General features: G+C 38.0%; 1 protein-coding gene and 1 non-coding gene across 2 annotated transcripts; one reads left to right on the forward strand and one right to left on the reverse strand.

Annotated features, from left to right (window-relative positions):
• The first annotated feature begins 1,944 nt into the window (after nucleotides 1–1,944).
• LOC112499955 (U-box domain-containing protein 51-like) lies at nucleotides 1,945–26,169 on the forward strand. The gene is made up of 9 exons (XM_025103216.1): nucleotides 1,945–2,134; nucleotides 2,324–2,415; nucleotides 14,924–15,045; nucleotides 15,138–15,311; nucleotides 15,790–16,033; nucleotides 16,121–16,222; nucleotides 24,563–24,967; nucleotides 25,274–26,047; nucleotides 26,158–26,169. Exons 1-9 carry the CDS (start codon nucleotides 1,945–1,947, stop codon nucleotides 26,167–26,169), a joined length of 2,115 nt encoding a protein of 704 aa, XP_024958984.1.
• TRNAA-AGC lies at nucleotides 2,784–2,856 on the reverse strand. The gene has a single exon. It is a non-coding gene; the product is annotated as a tRNA-Ala (tRNA).
• Nucleotides 26,170–26,458: the final 289 nt, after the last annotated feature.

The following is a 26,458-nucleotide window of genomic DNA, read 5'->3' on the forward strand; positions in this document are numbered from 1 at the left end:
AAAGATTTAGCGACGATTTTCATAGCGTATTATTTGGTTCAAAATCCTACTCTAAAAGTCATTATACCTTCTCTTACAATTTTCATTTTTGTCAAGTAATTTCTTCCCTAAAGGTCACCTTTAGATACACATTGAAATCCTTCTCTAAAACTTTCTCTAAAACCCCTTTCTCTTGTAGTGTATTCGTTCACATTTGCTTCGATGCTACTTTTAATTAGGATGTAATATAAATTTTTTGTTAGTATCGTTTTGTCTTAGAGGACGGTTAGGCAGTCAACATGTTTATCAAATCACGGATCTGACTAAGGTCTGACCGAGATGTTGACCAAGATCTTACCGAGACAACATCACATTCATGCTTACCTGAGTAAGATCCATTCTTTCCATTGCTGCCCTTTTTTGCGATTAGGTTTCACCCCTGCTGCGTGACATTCTCCTTCTCCTTCATCGGTCTTCCTCCCTCACTGACTCTCCTCCCGTTGCCGTTTGGTGATTCCTCCTCCATCGTCACTCTCGACACTCCTCCCATCTCCCTCGTCGGCCTAGTTCTTCCTCATGCCGCTGCTCGAAAAGGTGTAATTTATTTACTGATGGATTTGTCGATCTGATCGATTTTACTAATTTCATTACATTTGTTGGTTTTTTTGTTTTCTTGCTTTATCTTAAATTGTATAAATCTTTTCTTCATTTGGGTTTATGGGTCTATGATTTTCTGGGTATACACATGATATATATATATATATATATATATACACATGATATATATATATATATATATATGTTTTCATATTGTGCATCTCTAATCTGGTCATTGATTTTCTATAGAAAGTAAAGGAAAGGAACCCTCTACACAGGAAGGTACATCTTGAGTATGCAACCTATGCCAATTACAAGTGTTTAGAAAATCATAATGTTTTGTTGTTCTTCTGGCTAGGGTTAATTAGCTATCTTTCCCTCTTGTTCTTATTAAAATTGTTTTTTGTTTATTTTTTGAGATTAATAGGGGTTTAATGATTAAAGGGAAAAAACTATAAATATCTTACTACTTTTGTTGGTCATTTTATTAAAATAAGGTTTTAATGATCATCTTATTGTTGGTAAACACTTACCAAAAGCATTTGGTAAACACTTAATTACGAGAGATAACATTTACTCGGTTATGCACACTTACCCGAACAACATTTATCCGGTAAGAGTTGGTAAATGACCACCTACCTACTTTTTTGTCTAGTTGGCTTTAAAAGAATAAATTTTTACTTGGTGTCTAATTCGTAATTGTTATTTTGGATGGAGGTTTAGGTATTGATTAATTATTTTTATGACAAACCAATTACCAAAAAAAATATATGTAATCTAGGGGTTATAATCACACCGGGAACCAAAACCAAAAGCCGGATTGAAGTTTGGGAAAGCCGTTGGTAACTCGAATCTCGATACCCCGTCGGTAAGTTTTACTGATCCACTTTTTCTAATGAAAGCCGTCGATAATGCCGTTTCCAACGTTTTACCGACAGTTTTTGCCGTCAGTTATACCTTATTTTTTAACAACCTAGCTAACTGAGCCGAAGATAACAGGTCTCTATCAATATCATGATATGACTTTTTGATTTTATCGATCTAAACCAAGGTGTATCTACCATATTATTAGGTAATTAATATAAGAGCAATAAGCAAATTATGTGTTACGAAGTCAAAACCCTAGATTGAGATAATCAAGGAGAGAACACATTTGTGTTCATTTTGTTTGACGTGGAATTTCGCTCTCCGTACAAAAAAGTCTCCGGAACATAAAAAGAACCACCGATTCTTTCATCTCTTCGCTTCATCATTCAATGAAAATTCTTGGACATGATGCATGGTAGAGACGACCACAATTTGTTGGTGATGCAAAACCCTGATTAATTTGTTATGAACCTCAGCGATTCGAGTCCAACGATCAAGATAATGATTCATACCTCTTCCCATGAAAATGACGGTAGCTTGGGCATGCCCAACCCCCCAATGAACCAAGTTGCCGTTGGCATTGATGATGATAAGCATAGCCCTCATGCGGTTCGATATGCAATCGACAACCTCATGTTTAACAATTCGTCGATTCTCCTGGTTCATGTTAAGGTGCCGAGATTCAATTCTCGTAGGTACCCTCTCTTTTTTCGTCATTTTTCTCGAACATCTCATTTCTAAGTTTTTCTAATATACAATTTTGTTGATTAAATGCTTCTATATTTCTGAGATAATAACATGTTCTCTATTCTTACGACGGGATGCTACTGGAAACAAAGATTACCGGAAAATGAATAATATTTTCAACGACTTTTTGCAGATGTTTCGGCTGGGAATGGAAAATACGAATCAAGTGATTTCGAAACACAACAGCTTTTCAATCGTTTTCGGACATTTTGTACACTAAAACAGGTATGTATTCAGAAAAATTTACTACATTGTTTGGTGCAAGTTCTTTTATACGTAAAAGGCTTTTGAATGTTGACTTAATTTGTCCATTCAAGAAATTTTGGTTAGGCATTAGGGAAGGAGTTGGTATAGGTTATTTGCTGCTTTTAGTTCCATGATCAATTCCACATACATACCTTCTGATTATTTGACTTTATGTACCATTTATACTTGAAGGCAGATGAAGAAAAATACTCCAGTTGATTGAATTATCAACCAGCTGCAATCTCATATAACAGTCCAGACCATTCAAAGTTCAAACCCACTTTTACAATAATAACCTCTTATGTCTTTTATCTTTATTCCACTAAAGAGAAAGGAACTAAAAATAATGGAGATGCGGGGTAACGAACCCCGTACCTCTCGCATGCTAAGCGAGCGCTCTACCATGTGAGCTACATCCCCGTTGCAGACCGTTCAAACCTACTGATCTTATTTTTAAAGTTTGCATACTTATCAGGTAAATTTAGTGGTTTTATGATGAGAAAGAACATATATATATATATATATATATATATATATAAACTCAACAGATCAGTGTATAGTAGTCTCCAATTAAACAAGTGAAGATCAAAATTTTTGATCATACCAAGTTTTCATGAGACTGATTAATGTAGAGCAAAAAGAAAATGCATGTCATACTAACAATTCACAAAGATATCACGAGTAGCCACTTCTCCAAGCTAGATCCTATACCAAAATACCAGAAGCTAGTATTATGAAAAAACCTGATGACCAAAAAACCTAATCATGGAGAGCCTGAAAATTCATCTAGGGGGTGTATAGAAACAATGTAAGATAATTCAAAAAAACCCTTTTTAAGTATATATATTATAATAACATATCTCCTAAAATAGGTGTAAAAAAAAGTTGAAAAGCGTAAGTGAGCTAAAAAACCTAACTATTTTTATATTTATGCAAACAAATACAAGATGTATGTAGATAACCATGTAAATAAGAAAAGCCCTTTGAAATACATAAAATTTATTGTAATAAAATGTGTATTCAATAATATAAAACATGTTTATTTTAGAACCTTTAGAAAATTTAGTTTTTATAAACGAAGAAAATATTATTTAGAATCCCTAATTTATATTGTAGATTATTGAGAGTGAGGCTAGAATAGTGAGACTCTCCTTGTATAGATTCTTGTACACGGTTGCTTGCAAATGAATCAAAGAGATAATTACATTCTTATCCGCAAATGTTACAACCCCATAAATGGTAAAATTATCATCTCTCATCATGTTAAATGGCAATGCCTGAAGTCGTTACCTTATCCGCAAGGAGGGGGATGCCGAAGGCAAGACTAATGACTAGAGTGAAGTTGTAACAAGGTAGCCGTACTGGAAGGTGCGGCTGGATCACCTCTTTTTCAGGGAGAGATAATGATTGTTGGGTATTTTGGTTTGACACTGCTTCACACCCAAAAAAAAAGGGAGCTACGTCTGAGTTAAACTTGAAGATGAAAGTCATCTTTCATTTCTTGACAGTGAAATAATACCAAGCTTATGAGCTTATTATCTCAGGTCAGAACAAGTTGATAGGATTTCCCTTTTTACGTCCCCATGCCCTTTGTGTGGTGACATGGGGGCGAAAAAAGGAAAGAGAGGTGAGTCCATTTTTCCTTTCACTCGTCTTCATCCTCCTCCTTTTTGCTCTTACTTCTTTCTCGACACCAACCCGTCACCTTTGCTTTCCTCTCTCTAAAACCCACCAACTCCAACCAACCCCTCCCCCTTTCCACTTCTTTGTCTACGCCACCCAGTCCCCCTCACTCACACACTCAAACTTCCTCTACTCAAATCCCTCCCTCACTCATGACCCCAACCAAGACCACCACCCCACCCGTGACCACAGCCCCGCCCCCCTCATCAATACCCTCCCAAACCGTCCCTCCACCCAACGCTCCAACTGTCTCATCCACCTCACCAACTCAACCTCCCATAACTGTTTCCACTCACCATATGACTACCCAGGCAAAATCCGACACGTTTAAACCCAAACAACTCTTTAACCTCTCATCCCTTACGCAACCCTCACCCATACCAAAAATTCCCAAACTCGCTATGTTCGATCCAAATTGGAAAGTCATAATGTGTGACAAATTTACCGCGTTAATTGAGAATAAGACGTGGGAATTAGTTCTTCATCCATCCGATACTAATATTATTTGCTCTCTGTGGATTTTTCATCACAAATACAACTATGATGGATCTTTTGAGCGGCACAAGGCCCGTCTTGTTGGTCATGGCAGGTCTCAGCAAGTAGGCATAGACTACGATGAAACTTTTTAGCCCCATGGTTAAACATGCCACTATCTGGTCAGTTCTCAGTCTTGCTTTATCTAAGTTATGGTCAATTCACCAGCTTGATGTATAAAACGCTTTTTTGTACGGTAAGTTAAATGAAACCGTTTACATGCACCAACCGATGGGTTTTAGTGATTCACACCATCCTAACTATGTATGCCTATTGAAGAAATCGTTATACGACCTTAAACAGGCTCTACGTGCATGGTACCAAAGATTTGCTGATTATGACTCAACCCTCGATTTTTCTCATAGTAAATGTGATCACTCGCTTTTTATATATCGTCAAGGGAACGACATCGCTTATCTCTTATTATATGTTGAAGATATCATTCTCATCACATCTAGTGACCATCTCTGTTCCACTATTATGCGCTCCCTAAGCTCCGAATTTGAGATGAAAGACCTCGGACCCCTAAGTTATTTTCTTGGTATTGTTATTACTCGCCATAAAGATTGCATCTTTCTATCCCAACGGAAATACACGAAGGAAATAGTTAAACAAGCAGGTATGACTTCTTGCTCCCCATACACTACTCCGGTTGACACCAAGGCCAAAGTCTGATCCGATTCCGAACCCCAAATTAGTGACCCAACTCGTTACGCAGTCTTGCCAGGGCTCTACAATACCCCACCCTTTCACGATCAGATATATCATACACTGTTCAACAAATATGCTTACACATGCACGATCCACGAGATGAATATATGAGTGCGCTAAAGTGCATCATCCGATATATTCAAGGGACTCTCAATTTGGGCTTACACTTATACAAATCATCTTTTGACTCCCTGATTTCTTATATCAACGTTGATTGGGGAAGATGTCTTGATACCCGTCGATCCACATCTGGTTACTGTGTCTTCCTTGGGGATAACCTTATCTCATGGTCTTCTAAACACCAACCCACCTTATCCTATTCAAGTGTAGAGGCAGAATATCAAGAAGTTGCAAACGTCATTTTAGAATCTTGTTGGATTTGCAATTTATTGTTAGAGCTACATTATCCCATTCGGAAAGCCAATCTAATCTATTGTGACAATGTCAGTGCCATATACTTATCTGGCAATCATGTGCAACATCAAAGAACTAAACATATTGATATGGACATTCATTTTTTCCAAAAAAAAGTCTCCAGTGGAGAAGTTTGTGTACTACATGTCCCATCTAGATACCACATTACCGATATATTTACAAAAGGGGTTCCGCACATCCTGTTTGATGACTTTCGCACCAGTCTTAACGTACGAGAACCTCCTGTTTCCACTGCCAGGGTGTGTTAGCAATATTGTATTTATAGTAAATATCATTTAGAATCCCTAATTTATATTGTAGATTATTTAGAATCAGTGACTTATTGTTACTTTCCTAGAATAGTGAGGCTCTCCTATAAAAATTCTTGTACACTGTTGCATGCAAATGAATCAGAGAGAGAATTACATCCTTACAGTAATTAAGGTTTGGGACTATATCTAATTTTATTTTTGATATGGCTCCAAGGTGGCTCTGCCCCTACATAAAATTTAATATAAAACAATTTGTGCATTCAATTTTGGACATGCAGTCGTTACTACCATGATACTTTATGGATTGAACTAGGATCCCTCCATAGCGAAGCTATCGTTCCCCTAATCTGTTAGTTTGTTAAACGAAAGAAGAAACCAAAGGACCCTTAAGAGTTTACACCTTGATTTTGAGAATTATTTAGTTGGGTGAGAATTATGATGGTTCTAGGGTTTTTTTGTTGTTGGTATTGATGTTTGTGTTGATTATTATATCATAAGATCTAGGGTTCTAGTGATTTGGTTAGGCATTGCTTCTGTTACAGGTATTTTGTTGCGATTAGGGTTCTGATAAAAAAGCTCGTGAATAGTTGATAAAAACTGACAAATCACATGACTAATCACTAGGAATGTTTTTTTTGGTAAAGGGTTGGAACACAAACAATTTTTATAAAGAAATAGACACTTAGAAAAGGGATGGGCAACCCATCACAAAAGGTTACCCAAGAGATGCTACAGAAACATTGCTAAATCAGGTCTGGTGCTATAACCTAAATTGTTAACAAGAAGCCAAATGCTCTACCTAGCAATCATAGTTCTATGAACAAAAATTCAAGCACTCATAAAAGGATATTTGTAATGCGATCCATGATTCTTATGGATGAAATAACCATCCCCCAAATATAACTACATTATGATGGTTCATGTACTGTTAGAAATACCTCGCATTGGTATATACACAAAAATGGGTATGCATATTGGCCAAAAGAGAGCACAAAATATCATCGAATCATAACCCACACAGTACTGGTCAGAGAGTAACTAAAACAATCATATATCCAACCCCATCTGGTCTGGCAGCTAACAACTCATGACTAGTTTATGACGATCTGAGCGTGATCCTTAGTTTATTACGGTTTGAATGATGTGCAGTTCATTGTGCATTATACATGAGTGTAAAACTGTATCTTTACTCAAACTAATAGAACCATTATAGCACACATGAAGAATACGAGAAAGTGTCCATCAAGGTTGGAGAGAGATTTTTCATCCAAAGTACTTGTGCATATGCTTGAGCTGCCACGACATTCCACTTTGGTTGTGGATAAGACGACGAATTGTTGCTTCTTAAAAACAAAGAATAAGGAAAGGCTAATAAAGGCACAAACTCCACTAGTTGTCTTTATATCCACAAGAAATCCATCGAGTTCCAAGTCCATGAAGCATGCCATGTCTACATCCATTGCTTTTGGATACCACAAACCTGGTTAATTGATCCATTAATATATCATAATATACACTTTACGACCTCATAATGGCACACTTTTGGATTATCTTGAAAATGAGCACATACCAAATGTACCTTAGCATTCTTTTCTTATCAAAAGAGTCGACAATTTCATTCCTAGTTAACTTAATATTTGGAGTCATGGGATCATCCATCGCGATTAACATCTTAAAAGCACCTTTTTTAAGCATATTTGTATATATTTATATTGATTAATAAAAATCTCATCATTATACTGTTTATTAGCAAATCCGGGAGAAAATTCAAATCAAAATCGTATTCATTTCAAATTCAATATGCATTTTGAAAGCAAATTCTTTACAAAATCTAGCATTTGTAGAACCAAATATAATATCATTCACATAAATTTGTACAACAACACTATCATCATTCAATTTCTTAGCAAACAAAGTATTATCTATAGCTAGTTCTTAAAAAAATTAAACTGGGAGGTAATGAAATGCAAACTGTTGCATTTATAAAATAATTAAAAAAGCATTTTTATATCAATTTAAAATAACTTAATGCTTTTTTGCATTAGCAATAGCTAAAACATCCTAATGGACCTAATCTAGCAACTGAAGAAAATTTTCATCATAATCGATGTCTCCTTGTTGATAATACCTGCTCGCAACAAAACATGATTTGTTTTGAAATAGAAACATATTTGTAAATATGTATTTATGTTTTACCATAAATAGGTGCTAAATTAGTGATTAGTGATAGCTAGAATCATGGTACCTTGTTATTATATATAGGTTGTCATTATCAATAAAAAGGCAAAAATCAAATTCTTTCATGGTATTAGAGCCTTGGAGTTTTCTTTCTGATTTTTTCCTACTGCACTCTTCTTCTGAATCCCCAACCATGTCAACCTCCAACTCTATCTCCTCCAAGTCTTATTCTCATCCAACTCTCTGGCTGTTTCTAATATCAGAAACAACATCTCCATCACTCTCGAATTGGATAACATTCACTACCGCTACGTGGAAAAATTATTCAAGGTTCATGCCAAATCCCATCAGGTTCTACATGATATTCTTCCATTGGTCGTCGATAAAGAAAAAGAACTGAATACTAATAAGGAGCTTGAGTTATGGTCGACTCTAGATGCTACTATTCTTGGGTGGATTTTTGCCACCATTTCCTTTGATATTCTTCAAACCATTATCAAGCAAGATTGCATGGCTAAAGTGGCTTGAAATCGCTTACGCAATATCTTCCAGGATAACAAAAACTCTCGCGCTATCACACTTGAGTAGGATTTTTTCTTGTACAATTATGAAGGATGTTCCTACCGCTTCGACCTACTGTCAGCGCCACAATGAGTTGTATGATCAACTCAAAAACGTTAGGGCACCAATCTCTAATGAACATCTTGTTCTTCAATTGGTCGTTGGACTCATCGATGGTTATAGTGGGTTTACAACATTGATTTGACAAAGCAACCCCTCCCTCATTTCTGTCAAACAAGGTCCATGCTCACTCTCGAAGAGGCCGAGTTGCAGATAAAGGACAATATTCTCTCATATGTCGTCGATAAAGCAAAAGAACTAAATACCAATAAGGATCTGGAGTTATGGTTGACTCTTGATGCTACTATTCTTGGGTGGATTTATGCCACCATTTTCTTTGATATCCTTTAAACCATTATCAAGCAAGATTGCACAGCTAAAGTGGCTTGAAATCGCTTATGCAATATCTTACAGGATAACAAAAACTTCCGCACTATCACACTTGAGTAGGATTTTTTCTTGTACGATTATGAAGGATGTTCCTACTACTTCGACCTATTGTCAGCGCCTCAATGAGTTGTATGATCAACTTAAAAACGTTAGAGCACCAATCTCTAATGAACATTTTGTTCTTCAATTGGTCATTGGACTCATCGATGGTTATTGTGGGTTTACAACATTGATTCGACAAAGCAACCCTTCCCTCATTTCTGTCAAGCAAGGTCCATGCTCACTCTCGAAGAGGCCGGGTTGCAGATAAAGGACAATATTTTCCCATCGATCGTTGATAAAGAAAAAGAACTGAATACCAATAAGGATCTTGAGTTATGGTCGACTCTTGATGCTACTATTATTATGTGGATTTATGCCACCATTTCCTTTGATATCCTTCAAACTATTATCAAGCAAGATTGCACAACTAAAATGGCTTGAAATTGCTTACGCAATATCTTCCAGGATAACAAAAAGTCCTGCGCTATCACACTTGAGTTGGATTTTTCTTGTACAATTATGAAGGATGTTCCTACCGCTTCGACCTATTGTCAGTGCCTTAATGAGTTGTATGATCAACTCAAAAACATTAGGGCACCAATCTCTAATGAACATCTTTTTCTTCAATTGGTCGTTGGATTCACTGGTGGTTTTAGTGGGTTTACAACATTGATTCGACAAAGCAACCCCTCCCTCATTTCTATCAAGCAAGGTCCATGCTCACTCTCGAAGAGGCCGGGTTGAAGATAAAGGGCAATATTCCCGGATCCACCATGGTTGCTCGGGATGTTGTTGACTTAGAACTATTTTCGGACGTTTCACCTTCTCTCGCCCTTCCTTCTACAACACCCAATTCGCAGTAAAGAGAAAAATCATGGGGGTCATACTTCTGGTGGTCGCCTAAATGGGAAAGGAAAAATTTGTGGTGGTTAGCATGCAAGTGGTCTATAGGGGGTTCAAACTCCACATCTCCTCCACCATAGACACAACCTTTGGGTGTTGGAACCAAACAACATTGGGGTTGGAACTGGACTTGGGAAATAACCCCATGTCCTTACCCCTCCACTCCCACTCACAATTGGGTTAGGCCCAATTTTAATCCATCCAAGCAGTAGTTGGGTATTTTTAGGTCGAAGTTGTACCAAGCATATTTGCAACCGCACCTCCTTCTCCAACCAACATTGAGGTTGCAATGCATACACTTAGCCTTAATCCTTCACCCCAACGCTAATTGGTACATGGATACCGATACCATATCTCACATGACATCCACGACAAGTAACATCACATTTTATTTCAATTCGAGCAATACTAACGTTATACTTGTCGGTAATGGCCATCCAATTCACGTTCGTGGTTTCGGGTATACACACTTATCTCCACCGCACCCCCATTGTTTTTTAAAAATTTCATCCATGCCCCTTGTTTGATTAAGAAACGAGTCTCTATTAGACATTTTACTAATGATAACTTCGTTACTGTTGAATTTGATCCTTTTGGCTTTTCTCTAAAGGATTTTCAGACGGGGATGCGTCTAATGAAATGTGAAAGTCGAGGCTAATTTTATCCTATCAAAATTTGTATCCAGTTTGGTCATGCCATCCACTTTGGCTGCCATCGTTCTCGTTCTTTGGCATGCATGCTTAGGACATCTGAGGACGAATGTTTTTAGTTCGCCTGGGGAACACAACTTAATAAAGTATAATCCACTTCTTGATTCACACCTGTGTTAGGCATGTTCTCATGGGAAACATATTACGTTACCTTTTGTTGCTTCACATTCTTACACATTAATGCCATTCGATATTATTCATACCGACTTATGGACCTCTCTGGTTGTAAGCTCTTCGAGCTCTCAATATTATACGCTTTTATTGAATGACGATTTAAATTTTTTTATAGACATTTCCATAGAATAGAAAATCTGATGTTTATTCCACATTTCTAAAGTTTTATGCGTTTGTATGTACTCAATTTGAAAGAGACATAAAAATTGTACAATGTATTAATGAGACGAAATATGATAATCAAAAATCTCGAGACTTCTGTAACACTAATGAGTTATCATTTCGTTTTATTGTCCTTACAATTCCTCTCAAAATGTGAAGGCCGAGCATAACATCCGTACTATCAACAATATTGTTCATACCTTACAAGCCAATGCTTCTCTCCTGTCGTCTTTTTGGTACCATGCACTATAAATGGCAACATATCTTTTTAATATTCTCCCAATCAAGACTATAACCTATCAGTCTCCTCTAACAATTCCATTTAAAAAACAACCTACTTATTCTCACCTAAAGGTGTTTGGTTGTTTGAGACCCCCTATTTCCTTCCACCATCAACAACAAACTTCAAGCACGCTCCACTCCTTGTGTCTTCTTAGGCTATCCATGAAAACAACATGGATACAAATGCTATGATTTGGCCTCCCGTAAAATAATCATTAACAGTCAAATGTTATTTGACGAAACACAATTCTCATTTTCCAAATTACACACACCCATAAGTCGCTCCTACGAGTTCCTCGATTATGGTTTAATCCCACACACCATCGGTCACTATACCCAACTGTCACACTCTTTGGGTCCTCTTTCCATTTATGTCTAGTCACCTTCAAGTCCTTAACATCCAAACTCATCATCCAGCCTTCCTTCACAACCTCCCGATCTGCTGTCTCATGCGTCTCCAGGATATCCAGGACCCTCACCCGGCTGTCCACCCATGATTTCATCAATCTCGACAACTTTTGAACACATCTACGCCTAGTCCCTTCCTTCACCATCTCGTCGTCCTGTTACGTAGAGTCAACATGGCATCTTTAAACCAAAATCACAGTTTAATCTTCATACCAACATTACTAAATCTTCTCTACATGTTAACCCTGTGATGGCCCTTGCTGACAAGAATTGTAAGATGGCTATAATTGATGAATATAATTTATTAAAAATAGGATGTCTGAATTGGTGCCCTATCCACCTAGGGTTAATATAATTTTTTCCATGTGGATTTTCTCTCATAAGGAAAAATCTAATGGTTCCTTTGAGCGGCGTAAAACTCGTCTTGTAGGTGATGGCAAAACTCAACATGTGGGCGTTGATTGTGGGAGACATTTCGTTCGGTTGTTAAATCATCAACGATCAGAATAGTTCTTGGCCTTATCTAAAGTTTGGCCAATTCATCATCTCAAAAAATTCTTTCTTACATAAAAACCTCAAAGAAATAATATATATGCACCAGTAATCGGGATTTTGTAATCGGGATTATTCGACTCATGTATTTCTGTTGAAGAAGTCTCTGTATGGACTTAAATAGACTTCGCGGGCATGGTACAAAGCTTTTATGGAAAATGTTTCTTCTCTTGGTTTCTCTCACAACATGTCAGACCATTTCCTTTTTATTTTTTGTCACGGGAATGATATGCTATCTGTTGTTATACGTTGATGACATTATCTTGACAACATCATGAGATATTTTTTGCATGTCCATTATTTCTCTTTTAAGTTCAAAATTTTCTATGAAGGATTTTGGTCCTCTAAATTATTTCTTGGGCATTTGCGTCACACATCATCCTGGGGGTTTATTCAATTTCAACGCAAATATGCCACTAAAACCATCCTTCGCTCAGCTTGAGACAAAGCCCATAATGAGTTCCAATGAGAGTCATCCGTACTTGAATCCCTCTCATTACCACAATCTAGCATGTGCTCTTCAATATCTTACATTTACGCGACCCAATATTTCTTATGCCGTCCAACAAGTGTGTCTGTTTATGCATGATCCCAGGGATAAACACATTAATCTCTCAGAAGAATTACCTGCTACATCCAGGGGACGCTTGACCATGGCCTCCATCTTTATTCCTCATCTACCTCCACTCTCTTCTCTTATATAAATGAAGATTGGGGTGGGTGTCCTGACAAACGACATTCGATCTCAGAATATTGTTTTTTTGCAATAATTTGGTTTCATGGTCGACTAAACATCATGCTGAGTTGTCTCATTCCAGCATCGAAGCTTAGTATCACGGAGCTGCGAACGTTGTCTTAGAATCATGTTGGTTATGAAACCTATTGCTTGAACTTCATTGTCTAATCCAAAATGCAACCTTGGTGTACTGTGACAATATTAGAGCAATCTATCTCTCCGAGAATCCAATTCAACATCAACACACAAAACATATTGAGTTGGATATTCATTTTGTTCGAGAAAAGGTGGCTCATGGCCAAGTCCATGTCCTCCACGTTCTGTCTCGCTACCAGATTGCCGACATCTCTACAAAGTGACTTCCTTTGGTATTATTTGAAGACTTTAGGAACAATCCCAATGTGTGTCCACCTCCCAGCTTTGACTGCGGGGGGAGTAATAGACACATAGTTGTAAATATTCTTTATTTATGTTTTTACCATAAATAGGTGTTAAATTAATGATTACTGATAGCTAGAATCATGCTACCTTGTTATTATATATAGGTTGTAATTATCAGTAAAAGGCAAGAAATCAAATTCTTCCACTATGACTCATCATTCTCATCTACCTTGTTTTAATAACACCTTTTATGCCTATAATAGGTATGGCTACTAGGAAAAGGTAAGTCGCATACATTATTCTTAGTAAATTGATGTAACTCCCTTTACATTGCTATAATTTAATCCTCATCCACTACTAGAAAAAAGTTTGTCTTTAATTCCATCTAAAAGTTACTGTCGGTGAAATCTTGGTCGGAAAAGCATTTCCGACAGAGTTAAAACTTCTGGTGGTAATCTGTCGGTGTTTGTGTTCATGACTAGTGAGTAATCACAAAAATATTGTGTTTGTGTTCATGACTAGTGAGTAATCACAAAAATATTGTGTTTGTGTTCATGACTAGTGAGTAATCACAAAAATATTTTGTTTTCATCATCATTGAAACTTTGATTTTTAGTAGTGTATTCTAGCCCCTCTTTGTGATTTTTGCAACTCTATGGTTGAGAAAATTGCATGAAAAGCACCATAGTTATCAATTTTAGATCATATGGTTCTATAACTTGATCTTATTATGATTTGATATATGGTATGACTTCTCATTGTTCTAATTAAGGTTAGACGAGAGTTGGATTTTACATGTTGGAGTTGAATCAATGATTTGCTCATTATGGTTTGAGTAGATTGTAAGTTTAATTGTCCTATTGATAACTTATTCTTTACACAAATTATCATCCACTGAAAGGTGCATTAGGTTTAGAAGGGCTTCATCAAAACTAACAATTAAGAATCTCTCAATAACCATAGTAAAACTGTTTAAAACTCTATACAGTTGTATTTTCACTAAAAAATAGAGATTATACGACCAAAGTGTAATCTCACAACTAAGCAAACTATCTATCGACAATGTGATGCTCTCACTCACTAGAATGCTATCAAAATGTTTCTAAGGCTGTGTTTGATATATGGACTCGACAAGACAAGACATAAGAAAAATCATTGTTCCATGTTTGGCACAACATGAGACATGGAGAAAACCCATTACTCTATGTTTGGCTTAGATTTACTTTTCTTTACTAAGTAGAAACCCCAAAGCAGTAACATAATGCATTGTATGCTCTATATTAAGGTAAAGCAATATGATCAATTACAAGTAATCATATTTGTGACTATTTCAGATTCCTGTGACAAACGTCTTGCTTATTGATAATGACGTTCCTAAGGCAGTTGTAGCTTATGTCAGGGAAAATAAAATCGAAAATCTAGTGCTTGGTGCCTCGACAAGAAGTGGTATAGCAAGGTTCCCCTCTGATCTCTCAATCTCTCTCACACACACCGATAGCACCACACATGCACATACACTAAGTTATTATTAATGTAAAGTTGTTACAGGAAGTTCAAGAGCTCTCATGTGCCATACACGATAATGAAACGTGTCCCAGATTTTTGTTCCGTGCTTGTGATTTCAAAAGGGAAGGTTGTAGAAAGGCGGTTAGCAACACGAACTCTAGTCAATCTTTCAGCTCCGCCTAAGTTATCAACATCTTCTAATCTAGAAGAAGACAGGTACATATAAAAAATGCAACTCTATGGGTTAATGTCCTCTGATAGTAGAAATGAAAATAAATGGGAAACATGTTTCTTTCATACTTATCAAATTGTGCTGCAAGCTGAAAGCCACAAAATCATTGCTCTAAAATTTTCAAGATACATGCAATTTGCATCATTCATCTTTTCCATGAAATCTGCATCATCCATCTGTTCCATGGAATCTGCATCATTAATCTGCTGCATGCTAAGGGAACTAAAAAAAGTAGGCACATGTAATTGCTCTCTAGCTATAAGTTCCCTTCCATCTGATACTTTAAAAACATTGTTGTCATATGTCTAATAATGTTTCACGAGTTGGTAATTTTTCCATAGAGAAGGTTTGAAAGTTATATCTTAATGAATTAGCTTGCAGCAACAGATCGGTTAAACATGTTTTGAAGATTGAGATTATGTTATAATTGAAGTTTCAAATTTCCATTTTCTGGGAGAACAGGCCAGCACCTATGAGCGGAGACCATAAAAATTCACCAAATACGAACAGGCCACAGAAAAGTACCGGCACAGTGTCAACCGAAAATATTGAACTTCCTAAAGGTGGGAAAAGTCCTAGTGCATTGCTAGGTGTAGAAATACCAGCTACTGTACCCTTTGGATCAATGGATCTCATAGGCCATGATTTGGATTTCAATTTGGCATCAAACTTTAATGAGAGTAGAAGTTCAACATCATCATCACCGGTAAGTACAGATTATAGGCCACAAAGAAAGAGCTTAACACTTTAAATATCTGGATGTTCTACTAAATTTAATAATTTGTAATTTCAGAGTGACATTGAAGCCGATATGAGAAGACTTAAACTTGAGCTAAAGCAAACCATGGAGATGTATAATGAAGCTTACAAAGAAGCAATTGCTGCCAAGAAGCAGGTAAGAGGCCATATGTTGTGTTTATAAATCCATTGATTGAGTGCTTGATTATGTTACTTATATACTAAATTCTCATCAAGTGGGTAATGAAGTCCATTAAGAAACATAATCAGAAGGGAGAGAGTAACTAAAGCACAAATACAATTAACATTGCATAGTTCCTAGAATGCAAGTTTTGGATGAACTTTATCTAATTCTTGTGTGGTGTTTTTGTTTTATATGGTTTCGGATCGTCTATAACCCTAGAAGATATTACCTGAGACTTCACATTGGAGTCTATGCAATGTTAATACTCTAAATTATACTCTAAATTATATAAACTACAATACTGTATACTTATTAAGGTAGACAAATAAGCGTATTGTTGTGTTTATTATTCAGGGATGACCTTGAATATACGAAGTCTAAATATGGAGTACAATATTCACCCATTGTCCATAACCAGATAAAAACAATAAACACAACCAAATTGTTGCCGATGGTGGATCCAGAGAAATTATCATTGGGGGAACCATATAGAATAAAATAGTAATTACCCCCCTCCCAAAATAAATATCTACAACTAAAAATGCACACAATTTTAGGAATTTCTATTTGTTACATTTTTTAATATCTAAGAGGACAATTTTACCCTTAAATATAGAGGGAGAAATGTTCTACATCTCATGATTAAGGTTATGATGTAGATCAGTTAGCCCAAAAGATCGACGAGCAACGAGACCAAGCAAAGCCACGACAACGAGCCGCACCTTGACCCACACCGGTTGAACCTTTGATTATTTTCAGATTTATTTCCTTTTCTTTGCTTTATCATTATTTAGTAATTATCTAGCTACCACAATTATCTAGCTACCATAGTTATTAGTTTCCTAGATTAACTATGCTTCTTAGCCTATTTAAACAATCCTTATCCTTGTTAGTTATTCATTCCATTATCAATTCAATAAAGCTTAGCCTTTTTTTCTAGAATTCTTACGAATTCTTGTTATTTTCCTAAACCATACGCTTGTAAGGTTTAATCCCTTTTCCGGGTTCCGACGATTGTCAACCCTTCCAGGTTTCCTACTGCGTCAGTTGGTATCAGAGCACGGAATCCCTATCTCTTTTTCAACCTAACGATGGGAGATAACTAGCCACTCACTCGAGCAGATCTTGAAGGTATCACCGCGGCCTTCAACACTCTCTCAACACTACTCTCACCACCCTCACTACCACCTTCACTGAATAAATCGGTGCCTTAATCGACGACTGGCGGAGAAGAGACAGGCACACTGATCGTTATCGGCCACCTCGTGGCGTCCAACCCCGTCCCACCGCCAATTCTAGTTCAGATTCCGAAGCTGAAGAAATAGCTAATCAACCACACAACGACCCCGACTACCGGATGAAAACCGACATCCCTTATTTCAACGGGAATGAAGGCGCGGAAGAATTCCTTGACTGGCAGATCGAGGTCAACAGGTTCTTCGATATCATGGAGATACCGGAGCACAAAAAAGTCAAGATGGTCGCTTTTCGCCTAAAAAGCACAACCGCTGTTTTGTGGGATAAGCTAACCACCCAACGACAGCGCCAACGAAAAGGTCCCATACGCTCTTGGAGGAGGATGAAGCAGTTGATGACTGAACGGTTCCTACCAGAGGATTACGAGCAGATCCTCTACTGAATATATCTGGATTGTTCACAAGGACCCAGGTCCGTGACCGAGTACACCACAAAATTTATACGTCTCTCAAACCGGAACGAGATCAGAGAAACAGATCGACAACGAGTCGCTCGTTACATCAACAGGCTGAAGGGTTCCCTACAAGAAAAAATTGGCCTTAAAACCGCATGGACCATAACCGAAACATCTAGTTTGGCGATGAAGGCCGAACTGATGGAAAAGTCTACCCGAACCGCCTCCTATCGAAGGTACTCTACTCAAACTCCTTTCGACACCTCTAGTTCCATCGCTAATAAAAGGAAGAGTGTAATAGCTAACCCTCGCGATCCTCCCAAAAATGCCACCCGCTCGAAACAAAATGGCCACGCCAAAACCCAACAACTCCTACGTCAAGCCCACCGGGCTCAAGTGCTATAGTTGTGGACAACCCGATCATCATTCCAACGAGTGCAGTAACCGGAGGACAGTCAGACTTGTAGAAGAAAAGGAAAACGACGATAAGGATGAGAACGAAGGAACGGAATTCACAGAGGAAGATTTCGAGGAAAAGGTGAGCATTGTACTCCAGCGAGTCCTACTATCACCGGAAGAGGGGCAACGGAAAAATATTTTCGTACCTACTGCTCCATCAACCGTAAAGTCTGTAACTTGATCGTAGACAACGGAAGCTATGAAAACTTGGTGCCCTAAAAGTTAGTAGATCATCTCGGTCTACCAACTTCACCACAATTCACCATACTCGCTCGGATGGGTAAAGAAAGGCCCTCAAATCCGCATCACCCAAGTATGTAAGGTTCCACACTCCATCGATAAACATTACAAGAAAGAAGTTTCTTGTGATGTCGTCGAGATGGACGCTTTCCATATTCTCTCGGTCGAGCATGGCAATACGACAACGATGTCACATATCGAGGAAGAGACAACGTCATGATCTTCCGATGGGGCGAACACAAGATCGCCATGGCAGCTGTTACTTCAACCACACCCCGAAAAAGAAAGGTGAGAACTTTCTGATCATCACCTCGAACGAGCATATTCTTGAAAAATCGTTCAAAGAAACCTAAGTTTGTACCCCGATCGTTGTAAAGGGCTTGAGCAACGTCGAAAGATTGGAGAGGGAATTTCGAAAGAAGTGAGCGGGATACTCAAGGACTTCAAAGAGCTCACCGTCGATGACTTACCACTTGAGCTACCTCCCATGAGGGAGATCCAGCACCAGATTGATCTGATTCCCGGTGCCAACCTACCGAACCTTCCTCACTACCGCATGAGCCCAAAAGAGAATGAGATCCTAAGCGAGCAAGTCGAAGATCTCCTACGAAAGGGTTTCATCTGTGAAAGCTTAAGCCCTTACGCCGTGCCCATTCTCTTGGTACCGAAGAACAACAATCAGTGGAGGATGTGCATCGAGCCGCACCATCAACAAAATTAACATCAAGTATCGGTTCCCGATCCCTCGCCTAGAGGATATGCTTGATGAGTTAGCCAGAGCTAAGTTGTTTTCGAAGATCAATCTCCGTAGCGGCTACTACCAAATCTGAATCTGACCAGGTGATGAATGGAAGACGACGTTCAAAACGCCTTTCGGTCTCAAATGGCTTGTCATGTCATTCGGCACCTCCAACGCTCCAAGAACCTTCATGAGAAAGATGAACCAAGTCCTCAAACCCTTCATTGGATCTTTTGTCATTGTGTATTTCGACGACATCCTCATCTACAGCCGTAGCAAGGAAGACCACTTAAAGCATCTCCATAAAGTTTTGTCCGTACTCCACGAAAGCAAACTTTATATCAACCTCAGGAAGTGCACTTTCTGCACCCACAAACTTCTGTTTTTGGTTTTCATTGTCGAAAGCCGGTATCGAAGTAGATGAAAAAAAGGCACCTGCGATTAAAGAATGGCGTATTCCCCAAAACGTCTCGGATGTCCGAAGCTTCCACGGTTTAGCAACCTTTTATTGAAGGTTTGTAAAAGATTTTAGTACAATCACCGCCCCTATTATTGAATGCTTGAAGAAAGGAAAATTTCAATAGGGACCCGATCAAGATCGCAATTTCATTGCAATAAAAGCCAAACTCATCGCCACGCCAGTACTTGCACTTCCCGATTTCGACAAGGTATTTGAAATGGAATGCAATGCCAGTGGAGTATGAGTCGGAGCGGTTTTATCGCAAGAAAAACGATCGATAGCGTTTTTCAGCGAGAAGTTAAGCAAGGCAAGAAAATTGGAGCACTTACGATCAAGAATTCTATGCTGTCTTTCGAGCTCTAAAATAGTGGGAGAACTATCTCATACAAAAGGAGTTCGTGCTATTCACCGACCACCAAGCCTTGAAGTTCATCAACAGTAAAAAGACTGTAAGTAAGATGCATGCACGATGGGTGAGCTATTTGCATAAGTTCCCCTTTGTGATCAAACACAAAGTGGGAGTCTTAAGCCGAGTAGCATATGTACTAAGTCGGAGAGCCACGCTAATGGTCACACTCTCCCAAGAAATTATCGATTTCGAAAGCTTAAAAGACCAATACGAGGAAGATGGCGACTTCAAAGAAACATGGTCCAAATGCGGGAAAGGCATACCGGTGGACGATTACTACCTCAACGATGGGTATCTCTTTAAAAGTAATCAATTGTGTATTCCTAACTCTTCTCCACGTGAAAAGTTGATTAGAGACTTACATGGAGGAGGCCTAAGTGGGCATCTTGGTCGAGACAAGCCGTCGCTAGCATAACAGAGCTATACCATTGGCCGCGTTTGAGGCGTGACATTAGCGCCATTGTTCGGAAATGTTACATCTGTCAAGTCGCCAAGGGCCAAAGTCAAAACACCGGCCTTTACTTGCCTCCGTCAGTTCCAGAAGATATATGGCAGGACTTATCCATGGATTTCGTCCTTGGATTACCCCGCACTCAAAGAGGAGTCAATTCAATCTTTGTCGTTGTGGATCGTTTCTCGAAGATGACAGACATCATTGCTTGCAAGAAAACCGTCGATGCAAGCAACATTGCCAAGTTGTTCTTCAAGGAAATTGTTCGCCATCACGGAGTTCCCATGACAATCACTTCCGATCGCGACACAAATTTCTTAAGACACTTTTGGGATTACATTGTGGAGAATGTTCGAAACATCACTTAACAAAAGTGGCACTCCTCATCCACAATCCGACGGCTAGACCGAGGTAACGAAATCGCACTTTAGGCAATATGCTCCAAAGCATCTGTGGAGACAAACCCAAACAATGGGACCTTGCCCTCCCACAGATTGAATTCGCTTATAATAGCGCAACCCACTCGGCGACCGGTTGCTCGCCGTTCTCTCTGGTTTACACTTCAGTTCCCAAACATATCGTTGACTTGATCAAACTTCCACGAATCCCGTGGACAAGTATTACAACAGAGAATATGGCAAAAGATGCGCACGCAATCAAAGAGAACGTGAAAGTTCGTCTTGAAGTAGTTGGAATGAAGAACAATGAGTTAGCCGACAAACACTTACAAAAGAAGATCTTTCAAGAAGGTGACGATGTGATGGTATTTCTCTAGAAAGAGCACTTCCCTAGGGGCACTTACGGAAAGATCCAACCAAAGAAGTATGACCCATTCCAAATCACCAGGAAGATTAATGACAACGCCTATGTTGTCGCTCTCCCTGACTCTTCCACATCTCCAACACCTTCAATGTGGCCGATCTGTACCCTTACCACGAAGATGATCCTATCTTACATGAGAACTCGGGGTCAATTTCTTTAAAAGTGGAGCAGACTGATGTAGATCAGTTAGCCCGAAAGATCGACAAGCAGCGAGACCAAGCAAAGCCATGATAGCGAGCCGCGCCTTAACCCACGCTGGTTGACCCTTTGATTATTTTCAGATTTATTTCCTTTTCTTTGCTTTGTCATTATTTAGTAATTATCTAGCTACCATAGTTATTAGTTTCCTAGATTAACCATGCTTCTTAGCCTATTTAAACAAGCCTTAGCCTTGTTAGTTGTTCATTCTATTATCAATTCAATAAAGCTTAGCCTTTTTTTCCAGAATTCTTACGAATTCTTGTTATTTTCCTAAACCCTATACTTGTAAGGTTTAACCCTTTTTCCGGGTTCCGACGATTGTCAACCCTTCTGCGTTTCCTACTACGTCAAGTTAGAATAGAGAAAGTACTAATATATAGGGAGAAAGTAGACATCACTTTTCAAAGTGGACATTAATTTTGGGACAAACTAAAATAATAATGTAAATACTTATTTTGTGACAGAGGGAGTAACTAAAAGATACGATTTCATTAAAAATAGTAAAAAAGTTGCCTTTTACAACTGTATTGTGTGTCTTTTCATCTTTTGGAATTGACTAATTAAATAATCATTTGTAACATTGAGAAGTGTTTCTATAGTACATATTAATGCAAACTCATCACATATTTTGTTGTGTACATTAGACTTCAAATGCTTCATGGCAAAAAAACATTTTTGGGCTGTTGAGGTAGTAACTGGCAAAACCAAAGTCAACTTCAATAACTAATATATTAGAGGGAAAATTTATATGCTTTTTTTGTTTCCACCATCAATCTAGCAAGCTCGGAAATACCACTCAGATTGACAATCTTTCATCTTGACGTACAATCACATAGTACATGTTAAGTTATTTATCTAGTGGATCATTTCCATACGATCAAAATTATAAGGATACAACTTACTCAACTTCAATAACTCTAATACGTTGAATTGAGACAACTCAAAGCTATTATATTTGTAAGCAATATTTTGCTTACCTCACTAAATCGATCCCCAAAGTCTTGAAGTTGAATGTCCACAACAATGTTGAAAATATCAAACACGTATAATGATTGGTGATGTTGGTCCTTTATCTTCCGTTTTTATAGCATTCTGCAATGTCAACAACTTAATACCATTTGCTTCACCTAAAGAATATATTTTATTCAAAAGTGAATCAAACCTACTTTCTCTGAACTTTTGCAATAGTTGTTAGATTCCTCTTACCAACGAAACCAATTCTATGATATCTTGATCATTTTTCAAAGAGCCCGAGATAATAAATCCTTGACCTCTAAAATATGAAACGTCAAGTGCAAATAAATCAAAAAATAGAATGCCTTCAAATAAGTTAGAATACCAATTGCTTAAGTGCAACTAAAACCATTATCGCCACCCTCTTCAACATATTGAAGCACTTCAACAACATTCAAGAACAAAGCAATCTAGCTCAACATGGTGTTGCAATGGGAAGCCCATCGTGTATCTCCAACTCATATAAGAGAAATCTTTTGCTGCAACTCGCTTCCAGTTTCAATTTCACTCTTAACAATTTCTTCTTGTACTTAGTTGTTGCAACCTCCAAGTCGATTCATATCAAATTATGCACTTAGTTGGCCCTTGACCTTGTAAACCTCTCCTATACTTTTAACTCCAAATGGCATGTCATCCACATACAAGAGCAAATAAAGCACCAACCCACATCATCATTCTTCTTGTAATAAGCCTAACTATCATACATGCACCTCTTCAAATTGTGCATGGTCACAGAAGCATTGAATCTCTTTCACCGTTGGTCGATGTTTTTTTTTTGTTATTTGTTAGTGATTAAAGTCCGACATTGGCTCCGGTTCATAGTTTTGTTCAATAGAGGGGATATTGGAGCAAACAACTTATGGATGCCTTGAATCTGATTATGATTTCGTGTGAGATTTTTGGATCAAGCAGGTGGAAGTTGTATTCTTGGTAGTTGTAGTGGTACCACGACAGAGGTTAAGTCTATGGTGAGGAAGGAGCAATAAGTGTTGATACATTTGATTGTTGATTCACTATTTATGCTTAGTTTCATATTAGAGTTAGATTTTAGTTCCCTTCCTAAGTCTTGCATTTTTATCATCAAAATATGGATGCTTGGGTTACGGCTTGTAAATGTTACAATTGTTGTAGCTCTGATCGCTACCATATGTGGACGTCGACTCGTCGAGTACCGACGAAAAAAATATTTCGGTTGTTTTATTGCTAAAAAATGCTCCCATAATGGATGGCGAGCTCAGATGGATCTATCATCATTTCTCATTTGTTTCCCAAATTTGATGATTTACAATTCATGCTCAAGATGTCATTGGAAAATTCTCCATGCTCATCTTGAGGGGGCTATTAGAGTATAAGGGCATAATAGTATTTTTCACTTCTTGGTTAGGTGAGTGCTACAGTAACATACATAGATACATACATATATATATATACATATATACATATATATATATATATATGTGTGTGTGTGTGTGATGTAAATCATTTGTTACACAAGTTAAACGAAAGTTTATTTTTCATTTCAATGATATCTAAGGATCGATATGCTCTTGATGTCTTCTTGAACTTCCAGATGATCTTTTCTGCCTCTAGTACTCCAAGTTGTTGGTGGACACTCTCAAGGTGATCAATATTATCAAGTTGTCCTTCAATCTAGACATTTAGAAAGGAACAATCTAGAATACAAGAAACCCTTTACAGATCTAGATATTTAGAAGGTGTAGAAATTGTCCATGTAATTAGTTGGTATTTCTAGCGGTCTTTTGATCAAACTAGCTCTATTGACAACTTTAAAAGTTTGAAAAAATATGCTTTAATGTGAATCATAATCTTTATAAAGTCTGATTTTAATGCATTAGAAAAATTTCAGGCATCAGAACTCCATCAGTTCCAAATGCAAGACGCTTGTAGGATTGAGCAAGCACGACTTTCTGAAGAGGAAGCTGCCAAGATTGTTGAGATGGAGAAGGCCAAGTGTAAAGCGGCCATGGAAGCTGCCGAGAAAGCAAAGAAGCTAGCTGAGATAGAAGCAAAGAGGAGAAAGCATGCAGAACTGATGGCTGAGAAAGCCAAAAAGCAATCGAATAACCATGTTTTTTACAGAAAGTACACTATTGAAGAAATTGAAGAGGCAACTAATAACTTTGAACCATTATTAAAGATCGGTGAAGGTGGATATGGTCCAGTCTTTAAAGGAAAACTTGATCATACCCCTGTTGCCATTAAAGTTCTTAGACCTGATGCTGCACAAGGGGAAAAACAATTCCAACAGGAGGTATGATGTTTTCTTCTATTCTTTTCCAAAGAATACTTGCTCTGTGCCATTATGGACATATATTTATCCTTATTTTTATCTTTTGACTAAATTGAATACATGGCATGAGAAAGTGATCACTGAAAGGAATACCCAGGGCATGAAAACGCATGTTTTGGTTCTTAGATGGGTTAAATTACATGTCACTTTTTTTGTCCTAATTCAGTAGTATTTAATAAGGCTCCATGGGAGGACCCAATGTAAATAATGTCTATCTACTTCTCTATCTCTTGTGTTTTTACAGAGTATCTTTCTGCCATGATTCAGGTTGAGATCCTATCTCGTTTGAGACATCCGAACCTGGTCCTCCTTCTAGGAGCTTGTCCGGAGTATGGATGTTTGGTCTATGAATTCATGAACTATGGAAGCTTGGAAGACCGTCTATTACGTAAAGGCAACAGCCCTTCTATACCGTGGGAAACTCGATTCAGGATTGCAGCTGATATTGGAACTGGGCTTCTGTTCCTTCACCAGGATAAGCCAGAGCCCCTTGTGCACCGTGACCTAAAGCCAGGAAACATTCTTTTAGATTGTAATTATGTTTGTAAAATTGCTGATATTGGATTAGCAAGACTAGTCCCACCTTCTGTAGCTGATAGTGTGACTCAATATTACATGACTTCAGCTGCGGGAACCTTTTGCTACATTGACCCCGAGTATCAACAAACAGGTATGTTAGGGGTTAAGTCTGATATATACGCATTAGGTGTAATTTTACTCCAAATTATCACTGCTAGGTCCCCAATGGGCCTAACACACCAAGTCGGGAGGGCTATTTCGAAAGGAACATTTGCAGATATGCTTGATCCAACGGTGCCAGACTGGCCTGTTGAAGAGGCGCTTAGATTTGCAAAGCTAGCACTCAAGTGTGCGGAGTTAAGAAAGAAAGACAGACCAGATCTTGGATCTTGTATTTTGCCAGAACTTGACAGAATTAAAGATTTGGGAATGAGTAGCAGATTAAGTAAAGATGACAATCATAGACCTGTGCCTCATTCTCGAGATCCAAGTCCAAGAGAGAGCTCACCTTATTCTTACCAGGTTAGCAACTTGTTCAGACGACTACATTTTCTGATGTTTTCTATGTTATTTACAACCAAATTAAATAACTTAAGGGTTAAATCTGTTTACCTATTATAATGCATGCATAGCTTGATTCTTGAATTCAATTCTCCCTAATCCATTCTCACGTATGCTGTTAACCTGCTCCTTTTTATCGAGCACCCGCGCCCCTACAAAATGAGATTTTTTTAGAAAACAACCATTAGGACAATTATTTAAAAAACACCCAACAAGAAAAAACCATTAAGAATATAGTTGAATTTACAATCAAATCATATTAGAAACACAAAATATATGTTGCAGAAGAGTGTTGTCACTAAATTGCAGGAAGATTACTGCAATTAAGGGCTGTCCCATTTGAGAAAAAAAACAATGCACACATACACAGAA

The sequence above is a fragment of the Cynara cardunculus genome (assembly GCF_001531365.2).
Source record: "Cynara cardunculus var. scolymus isolate 2C chromosome LG 17, CcrdV1, whole genome shotgun sequence".
In the NCBI taxonomy this organism is placed as follows: domain Eukaryota; kingdom Viridiplantae; phylum Streptophyta; class Magnoliopsida; order Asterales; family Asteraceae; genus Cynara; species Cynara cardunculus.